This window comes from Bubalus bubalis, chromosome 4 (genome assembly GCF_019923935.1).
Source record: "Bubalus bubalis isolate 160015118507 breed Murrah chromosome 4, NDDB_SH_1, whole genome shotgun sequence".
NCBI lineage: Eukaryota > Metazoa > Chordata > Mammalia > Artiodactyla > Bovidae > Bubalus > Bubalus bubalis.
In genome coordinates this window covers 17,674,251-17,691,115 of record NC_059160.1, presented here as the reverse complement: position 1 = coordinate 17,691,115, position 16,865 = coordinate 17,674,251, and the positions used below count along the sequence as shown (strand labels likewise).

At 43.2% G+C, this 16,865-nt stretch overlaps 2 protein-coding genes across 2 annotated transcripts in view; one reads left to right on the top strand and one right to left on the bottom strand.

The window, feature by feature from the left end:
- The window catches only part of LOC102402808 (antigen WC1.1), a gene marked incomplete in the record, with an annotated part of 1,152,186 nt that overhangs the window by 305,855 nt on the left and 829,466 nt on the right, over positions 1-16,865 (bottom strand).
- LOC123465668 (antigen WC1.1-like) lies at positions 5,018-9,718 on the top strand. Its single transcript, XM_045165282.1, has 3 exons — positions 5,018-5,487; positions 6,343-6,477; positions 9,432-9,718. Exons 1-3 carry the CDS (start codon positions 5,331-5,333, stop codon positions 9,563-9,565), a joined length of 426 nt encoding a protein of 141 aa, XP_045021217.1. The 5' UTR covers positions 5,018-5,330; the 3' UTR covers positions 9,566-9,718.

Here is a 16,865-nt window from a genome sequence, read left to right as displayed (position 1 = left end):
ATTTCCCATGAAGTAGTGGGACCAGATGCCATGATCTTTGTTTTCTGAATGTTGAGCTTTAAGCCAACTTTTTCACTCTCCTCTTTCACTTCCATCAAGAGGCTTTTTAGTTCCTCTTCACTTTCTGCCATAAGGGTGGTGTCATCTGCATATCTGAGGTTATTGATATTTTTCCCGGCAATCTTGATTCCAGTTTGTGTTTCTTCCAGTCCAGCGTTTCTCATGATGTACTCTGCATATAAGTTAAATAAACAGGGTGACAATATACAGCCTTGATGAATTCCTTTCCCTATTTGGAACTAGTCTGTTGTTCCATGTCCAGTTCTAACTGTTGCTTCCTGACCTGCATAGAGGTTTCTCAAGAGGCAGATCAGGTGGTCTGGTATTCCCATCTCTCAGAGTTTCCCACAGTTTATTGTGATCCACACAGTTAAAGGCTTTGGCATAGTCAATAAAGAGGAAATAGATGTTTTTCTGGAACTCTCTTGTTTTTTCCATGATCCAGCGGATGTTGGCAATTTGATCTCTGGTTCCTCTGCCTTTTCTAAAACCAGCTTGAACATCTGGAAGTTCACAGTTCACATATTGCTGAAGCCTGGCTTGGAGAATTTTGAGCATTACTTTACTAGTGTGTGAGATGAGTGCAGTTGTGCGGTAGTTTGAGCATTCTTTGGCATTGCCTTTCTTTGGGATTGGAATGAAAACTGACCTTTTCCAGTCCTGTGGCCACTGCTGAGTTTTCCAAATTTGCTGGCATATTAAGTGCAGCACTTTCACAGCATCATCTTTCAGGATTTGAAATAGCTCAACTGGAATTCCATCACCTCCACTAGCTTTGTTCGTAGTGATGCTTTCTAAGGCCCACTTGACTTCACATTCCAGAATGTCTGGCTCTAGGTCAGTGATGACACCATCGTGATTATCTGGATCATGAAGATCTTTTTTGTACAGTTCTTCTGTGTGTTCTTGCCATCTCTTCTTAATATCTTCTGCTTCTGTTAGGTCCATACCATTTCTGTCCTTTATTGAGCTCATCTTTGCATGAAATGTTCCTTTGATATCTCTGATTTTCTTGAAGAGATCTCTAGTCTTTCCCATTCTGTTGTTTTCCTTTATTTCTTTGCATTGATCGCTGAAGAAGGCTTTCTTATCTCTTCTTGCTATTCTTTGGAACTCTGCATTCAGATGTTTATATCTTTCCTTTTCTCCTTTGCTTTTTTCTTCTCTTCTTTTCACAGCTATTTGTAAGGCCTCCCCAGACAGCCATTTTGCTTTTTTGCATTTCTTTTTCTTGGGGATGGTCTTGATCCCTGTCTCCTGTACAATGTCTTGAACCTCATTCCATAGTTCATCAGGCACTCTATGTATCAGATCTAGGCCCTTAAATCTATTTCTCACTTCCACTGTATAATCATAAGGGATTTGATTTAGGTCATACCTGAATGGTCTAGTGGTTTTCCCTACTTTCTTCAATTTAAGTCTGAATTTGGCAATAAGGAGTTTATGGTCTGAGCCACAGTCAGCTCCTGGTCTTGTTTTTCCTGACTGTATAGAGCTTCTCCATCTTTAGCTGCAAAGAATATAATCAATCTGATTTCGGTGTTGACCATCTGGTCATGTCCATGTATAGAGTCTTCTCTTGTGTTGTTGGAAGAGGATGTTTGCTATGACCAGTGCATTTTCTTGGCAAAACTCTATTAGTCTTTGCCCTGCTTCATTCCGTATTCCAAGGCCAAATTTGCCTGTTACTCCAGGTGTTTCTTGACTTTATACTTTTGCATTCCAGTCCCCTATTATGAAAAGGACATCTTTTTTGGGTGTTGGTTCTAAAAGGTCTTGTAGGTCTTCATAGCATCGTTCAACTTCAGCTTCTTCAGTGTTACTGGTTGGGGCATAGACTTGGATTACTCTGATATTGAATGGTTTGCCTTGGAAACGAACAGAGATCATTCTGTCATTTTTGAGATTGCATCCAAGTACTGTATTTCAGACTCTTTTGTTGACCATGATGGCCACTCCATTTCTTCTGAGGGATTCCTGCCTGCAGTAGTAGATATAATGGTCATCTGAGTTAAATTCACCCATTCCAGTTCATTTCAGTTCGCTGATTCCTAGAATGTTGACATTCACTCTTGCCATCTCTTGTTTGACCACTTCCAATTTGCCTTGCCAAAGAGGCATTAAACTGTGAGACCTTTTATTGATGGTATTTTTCCTATAATTAAACCCTGTGAATTGAGAGGTGGTAAAGTCTTTGACCATGAAAATGAGCAACCCGCTCATAGAGGTCCTGCCATTGTTTTCTCAGAGGTTCTCTGCATAGAGTGGGTAGTAGTTTTGATAGGAAGATCTGGAAAGAATATATAAATATTGATACTTTATGACAGGTACTATTTACCCTTCTGGTTTTTTTGAATTTATATTTCTCTCAGCTTCAATTCTTTTATATATATTTTCAGTCTTTTGTTTATTATTTCTGCATCTTCTCAATACAAATTGTTCTCAGTAGGCATTTTTTAACTATTGCAAAAATTTCTGGCTTACTCAGTGTGTACATATATGTGTCCATATATCTTCTCAGAATTCTACTAAGTCTTTCCTGTATACTTTCTTTTTAAGCCATTCCTAAGCAACACTACAAGCTTTTCTGGTGGCTCAGACAGCAAAGAAACTGCCTGCAGTGTGGGAGACCTGGGTTTGATCCCTGGGTAGGGAGGATCCAGTGGAGAAGTGAATAGCAATCCACTCCAGTATGTTTGTCTGGAAAATCCTATGGACAGAGGAGCCTGGTAGGCTGCAGTCCAAAGGGTCACAAAGAGTTGGACATGACTGAGCGACTAACACACACACACACACACATAACCAACACTACATTGTGGAGCAATTATCTTCCAATTCAAAATAAATTTAGAAAAGAGTTTCCTTTTACAACAGTAGTCTTCACTTGCCCACTTGTCACACTGAATAATAGGTAAGAGTAGTTTATAATCTATCTAATAATTTTCCATTAAAATTATGTACATTAGATTTTGAATATAAATTGACTCTGTGCTTCTGCACTGATTATTTTTAATATGAACTATTATCATAGACTGTTACCATTCATTTATATTTGGTTTACTATTTCACTGATTAGTATGAATTTTAAAAAAGAAATTTTATTTCACTGAATTTTATTTGTCTATTCATTCATTTAATAAATATTTATCAAGCCCCTATCTAGGTATTTCGAAATGGTTTTCCATAGATATTTGTTGAATGAGTGCATACAATGTGCAGGCATTCTCATAATAGCAGAAACATGGCACATATAAGATATACAAGGTCCTTCTTCTAATGGAACTTTCATTCAGAGGGGTGTGTGTACATTCGTAGATGTCTGTGTTTATATTTGCTGTGGGGTGTGAAGACTGATAAACAAGTAAATATTTAAAGTAATTTCAGCTGGTGATCAGATGCAGTGAATGTTTCAGCCCAGGAGATAATGAGCCTGTGTTTTCACATGTCATTTGCACTGAGCCATGGACCTTAGATAATCTTATGTGGGGACAGGAACACCCTCAGCTATTCCTGACCCACTGTTTCCCCGTTGTGTGCAGGAAGAAGACCCAAGAGCTGCCCAACTGCTGCCCCCTGCACAGGTACATCAGCACGCCCCCTCCCCTGTGGCTCCCAGGGGCTCCTTCCTCCCACCAGGGCAGTCACAGGAGGGGCTGCTACCTTTTCAGACAGAGAGAAGCTGAGACTCAGGGGAGGAGACACCGAGTGCTGAGGGCGGGTGGAGGTCTGGCACAGCGGAACCTGGGGCACCGTGTGCGATGACTCCTGGAGCCTGGCGGAGGCCGAGGTGGTGTGTCAGCAGCTGGACTGTGGCCAGGCCCTAGAAGCCGTGCGGTCTGCAGCATTTGGCCCTGGAAATGGGAGCATCTGGCTGGATGAGGTGCGGTGTGGGGGCCAGGAGTCCTCCCTGTGGGACTGTGTTGCGGAGCCCTGGGGGCAGAGCGACTGCAAGCACGAGGAGGATGCTGGTGTGAGGTGCTCTGGTGAGTGAGGGGCTTGGGGTCCACCCTGGGTGAGCCGGGGCAGCACAGGGGCACTGGGGTGGGCCGGGCATAGTGAGGAGTTTGTGTTCAGACATCCTGGGTGCTGGGGCTCTGATCTAGGATGAGGGAGCTGGGAGGACTGGACACTGATGTTGTGCAGACTGAGGTCTGATTTCAGGCTCAGGACAGAAAAGGTTTGCCCTGTGTTCTGACCAATTCTTCTTCCCCACACTACTGTTTTTCTCTTTAGGTGTAAGGACAACAGTGCCCACAACTACAGCAGGTACTGTGATCCATCCACGGGCAGGAGAGGATACTCAAATACTGGGGACCTGTTCTGTGGGCTCTCTGACAACTCAGAAGAGGAAAGAGTCTGAGGAGCTGTGGATGTTGGGGAGGAGCCAGGGCATTATACTGGGGAAATCCCCTGCCTTGATGTCCAGGGTCAAATGTTCTCATGCCCGGGGTCCAAGAAAGTCTGGTTTCCATGTTGTAGAATCTAAGGATCTCCCACCTGCCCTTGAGTGTTGCTCCTCATCAGAGAGGTGCAAGTCCCTGCACTGTTTGATGCTCTGTCTCCTGAAGCCCAAGGAGAAGGGATGCGTTGGGTCCTCAGAGGCTGTCTTGGCAGGGCAGCTCCCTGACAATCCCCATGTCTGCCTCAGGGCCACACTGGCCAGGGTGGAGTTGAGTTGTCTCAGGAGGAGACCCAGATGAGCCCTGACACTGTCTGAGGCTGAGACACCATTGTCCAGAACTCCTGAAAATGCTGACACAGAGATTTCTCTGTGCCAAAGACTATCTCCAGCCCTTTTCCCTGTACTCCTTAGGGACCAGAACAACCTCAAATTCTCTCCCTGGCATCTTCTCCCTGCCGGGGATCCTCTGCCTCATCCTGGGGGCCCTTCTCTTCCTGGTCCTCATCATCCTGGTGACTCAGCTGCTCAGATGGAGAGCAGAGAACAGAGGTGGGCTTCAGGGGGAACTGGGAACCAGGGAAAGTGTGTGGAGGCAGGAGATGGGGCAGGTGTGAGGAGGGGAACCTGGGCCAGGTACTGTTCTGAGTTGCAGACTCCATGTGCTCCGTGCTGAGCTCTAAGGGCTGAGTAAACAGAGGTTCTTAGGACTGGGGTGTGAACTCTCATAAGTCATGGCCTCTCCTGTGAGACCAGACAGAGTTGGCACTAAGCTGTAATCAGGGTCAGATGAGAGAGAAGGTGCTGACATGGTGCATGGGGTAGGAGACGATGCTGAGGTCCTGGCAGCCCCCATGTGAGCACCAGGGAGATGAAGGTGGGCTGGATGGATCGGGGTATCTGGGGAAGCTTCTCTGACCTGCTGGGGGATCTCTCAGCCTTATCCAGCTATGAAGATGCTCTTGCTGAAGCTGTGTATGAGGAGCTCGATTACCTTCTGACCCAGAAGGAAGGTCTGGGCAGCCCAGGTGAGTGTCTCTGTCTGCCCTCCTGGGATCTCTGGTTGTCACTACCCACTGGCTATGCACATCTCAGCATCTGCAAACCCCCTGTGTGCCCTGGCTCCTCCAAAGAGGCAGGTTGACCTCTCAGAGCCCTGTGACCTCTCAGACTCTGTCTACACTGCAGAAGCCAGGCCTGTTCCTTCTCAGCCTTAACACAGGTCCCGTGCGTGTGGGGAGGGTCATGCTGTGTGTTGTGTGATGTTTGTCTCCACATGAGGCTTTCCGTCAGATTTCTCACTGACTAAACTGCTGTATTACACCATGATGGTGAGCACAACAGTGATTACAGATCCACTCCAGGAAATAGAGGTGGATCTGCCTCGTCTGGGCTCTGGGGAGGAGAGTTTCCCTCATTGAGAGGAGATTTAAGGGGAATGGTTTTCCTTTGATGGACCAGAGGCATCCCTTGTGTCCAGATGGGGTTCGTCCTTCTCCTTCTCTGGCTGTTCTGTGATGTGTCACGTTGGGACTGGTCTCTCTGTGTCCAGAATCACAACAGGCACACAATGATTTAAAAAAATAACATCTGTAAAGCACAATTTATCAAAATACTTTAGCAATGCTCAATGGTGGAAGAGTTGCTTTGAGATATGTACTTTTCACCAGAAAATATTGAGATAAGTAAAATTGTGTTTTGGCTTATGGACACGTCAAAATGAAATATGGTCTTAGAGAAAAAAGTCTTTTGAAACAAGGAGTGACTGGTACCTCTATTCAGAAACTCAGAAACCCTGGGTCAGAAGGTATCTTAGGTATTCCCCAGACCAACCCACTTACTGCAGTTTCATCCACTCCCTTGTCTGCTCTTAGAACCCCCAGATCAGAGGACTGATGTCCCTGCTGAAAATTACGATGATGCTGAAGAAGTACCAGTGCCTGGAACTCCTTCTGTCTCTCAGGGGAACGAGGAGGAAGTGTCCCCAGAGGAGAATAGGGTGAGGTCCTCTCAGACAGGTGAGTGGGGTCAGTTGATCTCCTGCAATCTTTCTATCTGAAAAGAGTGAATTTGTGCTCCTCAATGCCCAGCCTCCCTAGAGAGTCAAAATACAGGTAATCTCATATATTTGGTAGCATCATCTTGACCATATGCCATATTTAATGCTGTCAGACCCTTTGCAAGGAGTGAGGAATCACTCTGCTTTTGGCATTTATGTCTCCATAATGTGACATAAACTTATCACTCTGTATGTGATATACTTGCATGAAGATTTATAGATTATGGAATTTCCTGGTGGTCCAGAGGTTAGGATTCTGCACTTTCACTGCTAGGGCCTAGGTTCAACCCTGGTCAAGGAACTAAGATCCTGCAAGCATTGTGTCATGGCCGAAAGAGAAATGTATCAATTAATTGAGCATATGTAAAAGAAAGCTAAGTGCTGAAGAATTGATGCTTTTGAACTGTAGCATTGGAGAAGACTCTACAGAGACCCTTGGATGGCCAGGAGATCAACCCAGTCAATTTAAAGGAAATCAGTCTTGAATATTCATTGGTAAGACTGAGCCGAAGTAGAAGCTCCAATACCTTGGCCACCTGATGCGAAGAACTGACTCCTTAGAAAAGACCCTGATGCTGTAAAGATTGAAGGCAGGAGGAGAAGGAGATGACAGAGGATGCAATGGATGGATGGCATCACCAACTCAATGGATATGAGTTTGAGCAAGCTCCGGGTGTTGGCGATAGACAAGGAAGCCTGGTGTGCTGCAGTCCATGGGGTCACAGAGAGTCAGGCATGACTGAGTGACTGAACTGAACTAAAGCAAATTCAAAAATGGAACAAGTGTTTTAATAATATCTTTGCATTGTTGCATACATGAAGGCAAACCATTCAATATCACAGTAATCCAGGTCTATGCCGAATCAGTAATGCTGAAGAAGCTGAAGTTGCCATTCTGTGAAGACCTACATGACCTTTTAGAGCTATCACCTAAAAAAGATGTCCTTTTGATTATAAAGGACTGGAATGCAAAAGTAGGAAGTCAAGAGATACCTGGAGTAACAGCCAAATTTGGCCTTGGAGTACAAAATGAGGCAAGGCAAAGGCTAATAGAGTTTTGCCAAGAGAACGCACTGGTCATAACAAACAGCCTCTTTCAACAACACAAGAGAGGACTCTACACGTGAACATCATCAGATGGTCAGTATCAAAATCAGATTAATTATATTCTTTGCAGACAAAGATGGAGACGCTCTATACTCTCAGCAAAAACAAGACCAGGAGCTGACTGTGGCTCAGATCATGAACTCCTTATTGCCAAATTCAGACTTAAACTGAAGAAAGTACAGAAACCCACTAGACCATTCAGGTATGACCTAAATCAAATTCCTTATGATTATACAGTAGAAGTGACAAATGGATTCAGGGGGTTACGTCTGATAAGCAGAGTGCCTGATGAGTTATGGATGGAGGTTCGTGACATTGTACAGGAGGCAGGGATCAAGACCATCCCCAAGAAAAAGAAATGCCAAAAGGCAAAATGGTTGTCTGAGGAGGCCTTACAAATAGCTGAGAAAATACAAGAAGTGAAACCAAAGGAGAAAAGGAAAGAGATATCCATTTGAATATAGAGTTCCAAAGAATAGCAAGGAGAGATAAGAAAGCCTTCCTCACTGATCAATGCAAAGAAACAGAGGAAAACAATGGAATGGGAAAGACTAGAGATCTGGTCAAGAAAATTACAGATACCAAGGCAATATTTCATGCAAAGATGGGTACAATAAAGGACAGAAATGTTATGGACCTAACAGAAGCAGAAGGTATTAAGAAGAGGTGGCAAGAACACACAGAAGAACTATACAAAAAAATCTTCATGACCCAGATAATCACGATGGTGTGATCACTCACCTAGAGCTAGATATCCTGGAATGTGAAGTCAAGTGGGCCTTAGGAAGCATCACTCTGAACAAAGCTAGTGGAGGTGATGGAATACCAGTTGAGTTCTTTCAAATCCTAAAAGATGATGCTGTGAGAGTGCTGCACTCAATATGCCAGCAAATTTGGAAAACTTAGCAGTGGCCACAGGACTGGAAAAGGTCAGTTTTCATTCCAATCTCAAAGAAAGGCAATGCCAAAGAGTCTTCAAACCACCACACAATTGCACTCATCTCACACACTAGCAAAGTAATGCTCAAAATTCTCCAAGCCAGGCTTCAGCAGGACATGAACTGTGAGATTCTAGATGTTCAAGCTGGTTTTAGAAAAGGCAGAGGAACCAGAGATCAAATTGCCAAAATTCGCTGGATCATCAAAAAAGCAAGAGAGTTCCAGAGAAATATCTATTTCTGCTTTATTAACTATGCCAAAGCCTTTGACTGTGTGTATCACAATAAACTGATATTTCAGTAGCTCAAGAAGACACTCATTCTCTAGAAAAGAGTATTCTCTATCTGAGGGCCTGTGTAGTTTCTGGGGAGGAGATATCTGTGGGTGCACCTATGATACTATTTGTGGACATTTGGGAACAGGAGTCAAGTCAACTAAGAGCAGACTTGGGTTGTGAGTGAGGAATTCTGATTTTTCCTGTTTCCAGTCTCACTCTTATTATGAATTTGCATCTATCACCTGTGAAAGGAGAATATTTAAATTCCTTTTCATAATTCTTACTGTTGCTGGGCATCTCCTTGGTATTGTGTTGCCTGGAAGCAGGTCTCCCAGAGCTCCTGAGCACAGGTCTCCTGTGATGCAGGATTTCCCCATGCACTGAGGCCCAGGAGACCACATGAACTGGATCTGAGAGGACAGCTGGGATCCATCCTCACTGGAACTCATGTGAAATAGCCTGAGCCTCCCTCCCCACACCTGGGTCCCAGGGATGCTTTGTCATAAGCACTTGCTTGACTCCCTTCCACCAGAGGGTTCTGTCCCATCCTCGTGTCTCAGTTCTAATCAAACTTCTCTTTTCTACTTCAGGCTCTTATCTGAACTTCTCCAGAGAGGCAGCTGATCCTGGGCAAGGAGAAGAGAGCCTCTGGCTGCTCCAGGGGAAGAAAGAGGTGCTGGGTACGATGATGTTGAACTCAGTGCCCTGGGAACATCCCCAGTGACTTTCTCGTGATGCTGTATTAAATATGAGATGAAGCCTCAGATAGTCTAATTGCCTGTATTTCAATAGAGTAGTGCTGACCTGTAATTGTGTCATATGAAAATTGCTCAAAATGAAATATTCTGAATAAATTAACTTTTTGCTGTGCTGTTAACTTAGCAAGCTCCATGTCAAATGCTTTTAGAGGATTGGTCCTCAAATGCCATCTTTCTCAAAGGAAGTGCAAGATGAGTGAGCTGACCTGCTTTCTCACCTGTCTTAGAGGCTAATGAGGGCATGCTCAAAAATGTTCCAGGTCACTCTTATTTAGAAAAGGATGTAAACTTTGTCTACGTTCACACACTCCTTTCTAACAAGATGAACTCATGGGGGAAAAAAAAATAAACAGTTCTAAACACCTCTGAGATGTCACATCACCAGTTTGTAACTTGTTCTTGGACACCAGACTGTGTGTGAGTTTCAAAGTGGAAGGTTGGCTGGTGGAAGAGAATGAATACAGCTTTCCTTATCCTGCCTCAATATTCACAGGCCAATTAAAAATCTAACTAAACATAACTACCTCTTCCTTTTTCATCTTTCATTTATTCCTTTAGTGGTACAGACACCTCTTTGCTCGTATCCCATGTCTGTTTGATTAGCCAATCCTTATAAATCCATTCTTTCTTCTCCATCTCTTCTTACTATTTCTTTAGGATGCTGCTATTTCTTGTCTCTCCAAGGATCTCTCCTTCTAAGTGAATTATATCAATTCATATATGTCTTCAAGTTGATGGAAGGCAAATTGGTGCTCATCCACACCCTGTATTCAGATGGGACAAGAAGGCAAGAAAGTGGAGACCTAGGCAGAGGGGATTCAGAAGAATGGATGTAGATAGAAAGATCAGGAACATTTGGCTATTTATGTTTCAGAGATATGAATGGAGACATCTGACATGACTGATCTCTTAGAGGAAGAATTTCAGACCAAGGGGATTCTTTGAAAACATCTATTTTTCAGATGTTTCAAGATTGCTTAAACAGTGTCAGACTTTATTTTTCTGGGCTCCAAAATCACTGCAGATGGTGATTGCAGCCATGAAATTAAAAGACGTTTACTCCTTGGAAGGAAGCTTATGACCAACCTAGATAGCATATTAAAAGCATAGACATTACTTTGCCAACAAAGGTCCATCTAGTCAAGGCTATGGTTTTTCTAGTGGTCGTGTATGGATGTGACAGTTGGACTCTGAAGAAAGCTGAGGGCTGAAGAATTGATGCTTTTGAACTGTGGAGTTGGAGAAGACTCTTGAGAGTCCCTTGGACTGAAGGAGATCCAACCAGTCCATCCTAAAGGAGATCAGTCCTGGGTGTTCATTGGAGGGACTGATGCTGAAGCTGAAACTCCAATATTTTGGCCACCTCATGCGAAGAGTTGACTCACTGGAAAAGTCCCTGATTCTGGGAATGATTGGGGGCAGGGGGAGAAGGGGACAAAAGAGGGTGAGATGGCTTGATGACATCACTGACTCGATGGACATGAGTTTGGTGAACTTCAGGAACTGGTGATGGACAGGGCGGCCTGGCGTGCTGTGATTCATGGGGTCACAAAGAGTGGGACACAACTGAGTGACTGAACTGAACTGAACTGAAAATGTAATTGTGATCCTGCTGTGACTCCTCAGTGTAGAGAGAGCTGTCATGAAGAAGTGACAAAGTAAAGATTATGTTTACACAGCACTACCCCAGCAACCCTCCCTACCCCCCAATCCCACCCCCACCCCCAGCCAATTCCATTGTGGACATGTGGAGAAGCTGCTGCACTAATATAAAACCTGAAAGTGTTGGCCTGGTTGTGAGCTGGACCGACCCAGTTATTTGGTTGACGACTCTGGATGGTTTCTAGGGCTCCAACCTACACTCACGCTTGCAGTCTTCATAGTTCTAGGCTGTGCTTGGGAATGGGAAGATGCCCAGGGCTTCTTCCAGGTCAGCTCACATGGCTATTCACTTGGGAAGTGATGAAATAGATGACATATGATGAAATAAGGCACACACACGAAGAAGCTCAGTGAACTCCAAGAAAACACAGATAAACAATGAAATTCAGGAAGACAATATAAGAAGAAAATAAGATTAAAAAAAATTTCTCATCATCATTATTATTGTTTTCAATTTTTGTTGCATGAGTCTTTGTTGCTGCACATGGGCTTTCTTCAAATGAAACAAGCAGGCACTACTCTTCTTAGTGGGCAGCAGGTTTCTCTATGCCCGGGCTTCTCTTATTGTGAACATGTTCTAGGCACCCAGGCTTCAGGGGTTGCAGCATCGCCTCCTATTTGTGATTTGTGGGTCCTAGAGCTCAGGCTCAGTAATTATTGAGCTAGGGCTCAGTAATTGTTGAGCTAGGGTGTTACTTCACAGAATAAACTCAGATTTTTTTAAACAGAGATAGAAATCATAAAAAAGAAGTAAACAGGGAGTTTGCTGATGGTTTAGTGGTTAGGATTTGATGCATTTGCTGCTGTTGTCTGGATTCAGTCCCAGTAGGGGAACTGAGACCCCTCAAGCTTTGCAGTGAGGCAAAGAGAATAACAGAAGGAACAAAACAGAAAAATGAACCAAACAGAGATTCAGTTGCTTAAGATTTAGTTCAGTTCAGTGGTTCAGTCGTGTCCGACTCTTTGTGACCCCATGGACCACAGCACTCCAGGCTTCCCTGTCCATCACCAACTCCTAGATCTTGCCCAAACTCATGTCCATTGCGTCAGTGATGCCATCATCCAACTGTTTCATCCCCTGTCATTCCCTTCTCCTCCTGCCCTCAATCTTTCACAGCCTTAGGGTCTTTCCTGTGAGTCAGTTCTTCACATCAGGTTGTCAAAATATTGGAGTTTCAGCTTCAGCATCAGTCCTTCCAATGAATATTCAGGACTGATTTCCTTTAGGATGGACTGGTTGGATCAGTTGCTTAAGACTACAATGAATGGAATGCAACAAAATGAAAAATGCTACCTAGAGCATCAACAACAGCAGAAGACTCTGTAACTTAGAAGGCAGGGCCATTGAGATTACCCAGCCAGGGAACAAAGAAAAAGAGGAATGAAAAAGTGTGAAAGAACCTGTGTGAACTATGGGGTAACATTCACAGAAACAACCTGCACATTATTGGAGTCCCAGAGGGAGAAGAGAGGGAGAAAGGGACACAGATTGTACTTAAAGAAATAATACCAGATAAGTCACAAATCTGATGAGATTTAGACATCCAAGTTCATGTAGCTAATAGGTCACTCCTCAGAGTTCATTCAAAATGATCATCCCCAAGACACATTGCTTGTAATCAAGAAAAAGAGGGAATTTTATAAGCATCAAGAGAAATGTAAGTGCTCACAAAAAAGAAATTCCCTTAAAAATATCAGTGGACGTTTTAGTAGAAACCTGACTGTCCAGGAGAGAAAGGATGATATATTGAAACTTTAGAAAGAAAAAAAAGCCTACCAACCAAGAATATTTTTCTCAAGAAGGCTGTTTTTCATAAATGAAGATGATATAAAGACTTTCCCAAACAAACAACAGTTGAGGACATTCACCAATATTAGGCTTGTCTTACAAGATTGCTGAGGGGAGTTCCTCAAACTAAATGAAGGATGCTAATTTTTATATGAAAGAAGTGAAAATATGCAACAGACTTGTAAATGTAAATACTGAATCCAATTCAGCATACTTTGACACTGTAATATGGTAGTGTGCTAGTCAGGTAGCTTTAGTCTAAAGAAAGTATTAAAATAGCTATAGAGAAAAATATTTTGTTAGTGGATATACAATATAGAGAGAGGTAAATTGTGACATCTAAAACAAAATGCGTAGAAGGGGATAAAAAGGTAGAGCTTTTGCATGTCATTGGAATTAATTTGTTATCAGTATAGTATTTACTGTTGTCCCTCTAAGATGTTTTATGTGAGCCATGTGGCAACAAAAATGTAAAAACCTACAGTAGATTCACAAAAAGTAACAAGAAGGGACTCAAAGAGCAACATTATCCAAAATTATCAATTCACAGTTCTAACTGTTGTGTAGAACACTTGAGTTGTCCTGGTCTCCACATCATCTTTCAAGATCAGCCAAAGAGGACTCTCCTTCTAAAAGTGAAACACTAATTAAGCTGTCTGTTATTTTAAGCCAAAGAAGTCTTTGGGCACCTCATCTGCTTCCTTATGTCATATCGATGGTGCAGCTGTACTTTTTTAATCACAAGTTTTCTTCATGTGATATTGCTGTGTGGTTTTAATGAAAAAACTGCCAATGATAAATCATATGAATATCCTGTCTCCTCAGTTGTGTTGGATTAAGACTTATTAAGAAGCCACATGTAGGTACTTTGTGGTTTGTCTTGTGTATCCTTAGAGATAGAGATTTGCAGTGTTCGTTGTGGCATATTTGTTGGTGATAGCTGCTTGTTTTTGAAAATCAAATTTTGCCTTGCTAATTGCCAGAAACATTTGCCTTTAACACAAAAATATTAGCTAAATGATGTTCTCAGAAAGATTTCTTTATATTTAAGACAATTTATCTTCAATACTTAGTACAGTGCCATTCAGCCATTCAATAAATATTAGCTGAGCATCTGTGAAGTTATAGAGAGGGGAAATATAGAGCTTATACACAGGCACAGGCCTCACTCCAATCCTGGGCCCTGGCAAGGCCTCAGACAATGCCTGCAGACTGCAGGTGCCTTGGTTAGCATGCCCAGATTGGGAAGCATTCGATGACAAGGAAAAGAGATCTGTTCACAGAGTCTTTGATGTTAAAGGAGGAACACATTTTGCTGTATTTCCAGTGTTCTTAGGCTGGTCTGCGGGCAGGACTCAGCTGCACCAAAGCTCCATGTGCAATAGAGCCTCAGTTCATAGACTTTGAGTCTGAGCAATCACTCAGGCTTTGAACTCTGAGTGCCACCCCAGAGGCACTAACCTTAGGTTGCAGTGGTTTAAGAATCACCACCCACAAGAACTCAATAGTTCTGCAGTTGGTAATTACATCAGCTCTGAGCAGAGGTGGGTTAATCATGAAGTTAATGAAGTGTGTTTTTCAGAGCCTCTCCTTGCACCAGCCCCTTCCAAGTCCAAAAGGGGCCCTAGGGCTGTGGTTGCAACAGAGAGGACTCTATGATCCTTGCCCCCTCACCGTGTCTTCTGCCTGCCTTTTGCCTGTGGAAAACTTTAGTCAAAGAAAATGTTTAATTGGAGAAGCGAGAAATGTGGAATCAAAGGAAAACAGTCAGAGGAGACTAAATAATAACAATGTAGTCATTAAGCACAGTCAAGGACCTTTAGTTCTTTCTCAAGGGTTATAGATGATATTCTGAGCTGTGTCCTGTGAGCTGCCTTATAGACACAAAACACCAGGCGGAGCAGTGGACTACACGATGACCACACTGTACCCAGGACTTGAGCGTCCACAATTCTGAGAACTGACCACAAAGACATGGGAACAAGTACACACAGGCACTAAAGACCAACTGTACCTAAAACAACCAGTGGTTGTTTTGGATGGCATCACTGACTCAATGGACATGAGTTTGAGCAAGTTCCAGGAGTTGGTGATGGACAGAGAAGCCTGGTGTGCTGTAGTCCACTGGGTAGCAAAGAGTTGGACACGACTGAATGACTGAACTGAATTGAAAGTAACCAAGATGACACTAGTCAGACCACTCATGACCAATTTGAATGTAACCCCCCTCCCACTTTTTCTGCATGTACTATTTCTGCATGTAACCCCCCTCCCACTTTGTCTATAAAACTCACCACCTGCTTGTCATGGGGGTGAACGTTGGCCTTTGAACAGATGGCTGCCGCTGCTCCTGCCAGTTGCTGGCATATGAAATAAAGCAAACTTTCTTTTCCACCAACCTGCCCTGTATACTGGCTTTTAAGCAGTGAGCAGCCAGACCCCACACACATACCTTTCAGTAACATGGTCACAAGGAGATAGGCTTTGAATGTGCCATTTTCTTCAGTTGAGGGGGAAAAATTCAGCAAAATTATTTCTTACCCAAAGGTGAAGAAATTAATTAACTACATAGAGCACTACATCCAGGAATCAGATTTGTTCAGGAAATCAAGAAGAAACTAAAGAGGTTTAGAAAGTACATGCTGCCTTTTCATTAGTACAGGATTGGTGGAAAGTAAAAATATGATGAACTGACTAACTCAGAGCAGAGGAGAGCTGTTTAAGGATGAAGGTCGAGATGCTAAGAGACAAATTTGGGAAACTGAGCCTGACTGTCAGCACAGAGTGATGTAAAGGGAACAGGAGATGCACCAGGGGTGGGTGCTCTTAAACAGGACTTAGATCTAGTTGTTGGTCAATCAGAAATGGTGACTGAGAACCAACCAGGCCCAACAGAGGATGCAAGCTGACCACCGGAGGGAGTAGCTTGGAATGAAGACCCAGAAGGAAGAGGAGATCCAGGTAAGTACCTGATTCACGTGACAGATTCTTTTTTTCAAGTCTTCCTTCCCCTTTGGATCTGTCAGAATAGACTCTGTTCTGCTACTGGAACAACTGACCCCCAGATCTCAGAGGCACCACATACATGCATACACACATTCATTACCAGCCTACACATGTACCGTGGTCAGTGAAGCACAATCAGCTCGCATGTGCACCATTTGGAGCACACAACTTCTGGGGCAGAAAAGAGAGAGACTAGAGAGTCACATGGGGTTTTCATGTCTCCACTTGGAAGAGACACATGTGACACCACCCACGCTTCATTGGCCAGAATGAGTCACTGGGAGCTAGAAAAACAGCTATTTGATGAGTATTATTGTCGATGCCACATCCTTGATAGCAATGCTGTCAGTTTTTTTCTTCCCTTGGTAAGGTTTCTGAGCTACAGCTTTGTGCAGAAATTAAATGTGATTGGACCCTCCCCAGAGTGAGATTTGAAGAAGGCATTTTCTATCTAGTTCCTTTGTCTGGTGTGTCTCTGACTCCTTACTCCACTTCAGTCTGTGCCGAGTGGGATTAGTCAGATTTGTGTCTCCCCTGTCCCTTTCCCGCTCAGTATCATTAACTCAGGGTGATTTTCAGCATTTGTTCATGCATTCATTTCTTTATTTATCCACTATTTGTTAAACTTTTTCTATGTGTCTTTACTTGACTTTAAAGAGATATTGAAGAATAAGACACAATACTTGCTCTCAAGAAGCCCCCACTTTAAAGACACTGGGCAAGATTTTATAGATTAAATAGACACAGTAGTAATTTTGAGCTGGAGAAATTAAAAAGAGTTCACAGAGGCGACAACTCTGTGCATTTAA

Excerpts from the sequence above, each read along its gene's own strand:
- LOC123465668 (XM_045165282.1), top strand. The coding sequence starts at position 5,331 with ATGAAGGTGGGCTGGATGGATCGGGGTATCTGGGGAAGCTTCTCTGAC. Across the intron at positions 5,488-6,342 it reads GGAAGGTCTGGGCAGCCCAG|ATCAGAGGACTGATGTCCCT; the intron begins GTGAGTGTCTCT and ends TAGAACCCCCAG. Across the intron at positions 6,478-9,431 it reads GGTGAGGTCCTCTCAGACAG|GCTCTTATCTGAACTTCTCC; the intron begins GTGAGTGGGGTC and ends TTTCTACTTCAG.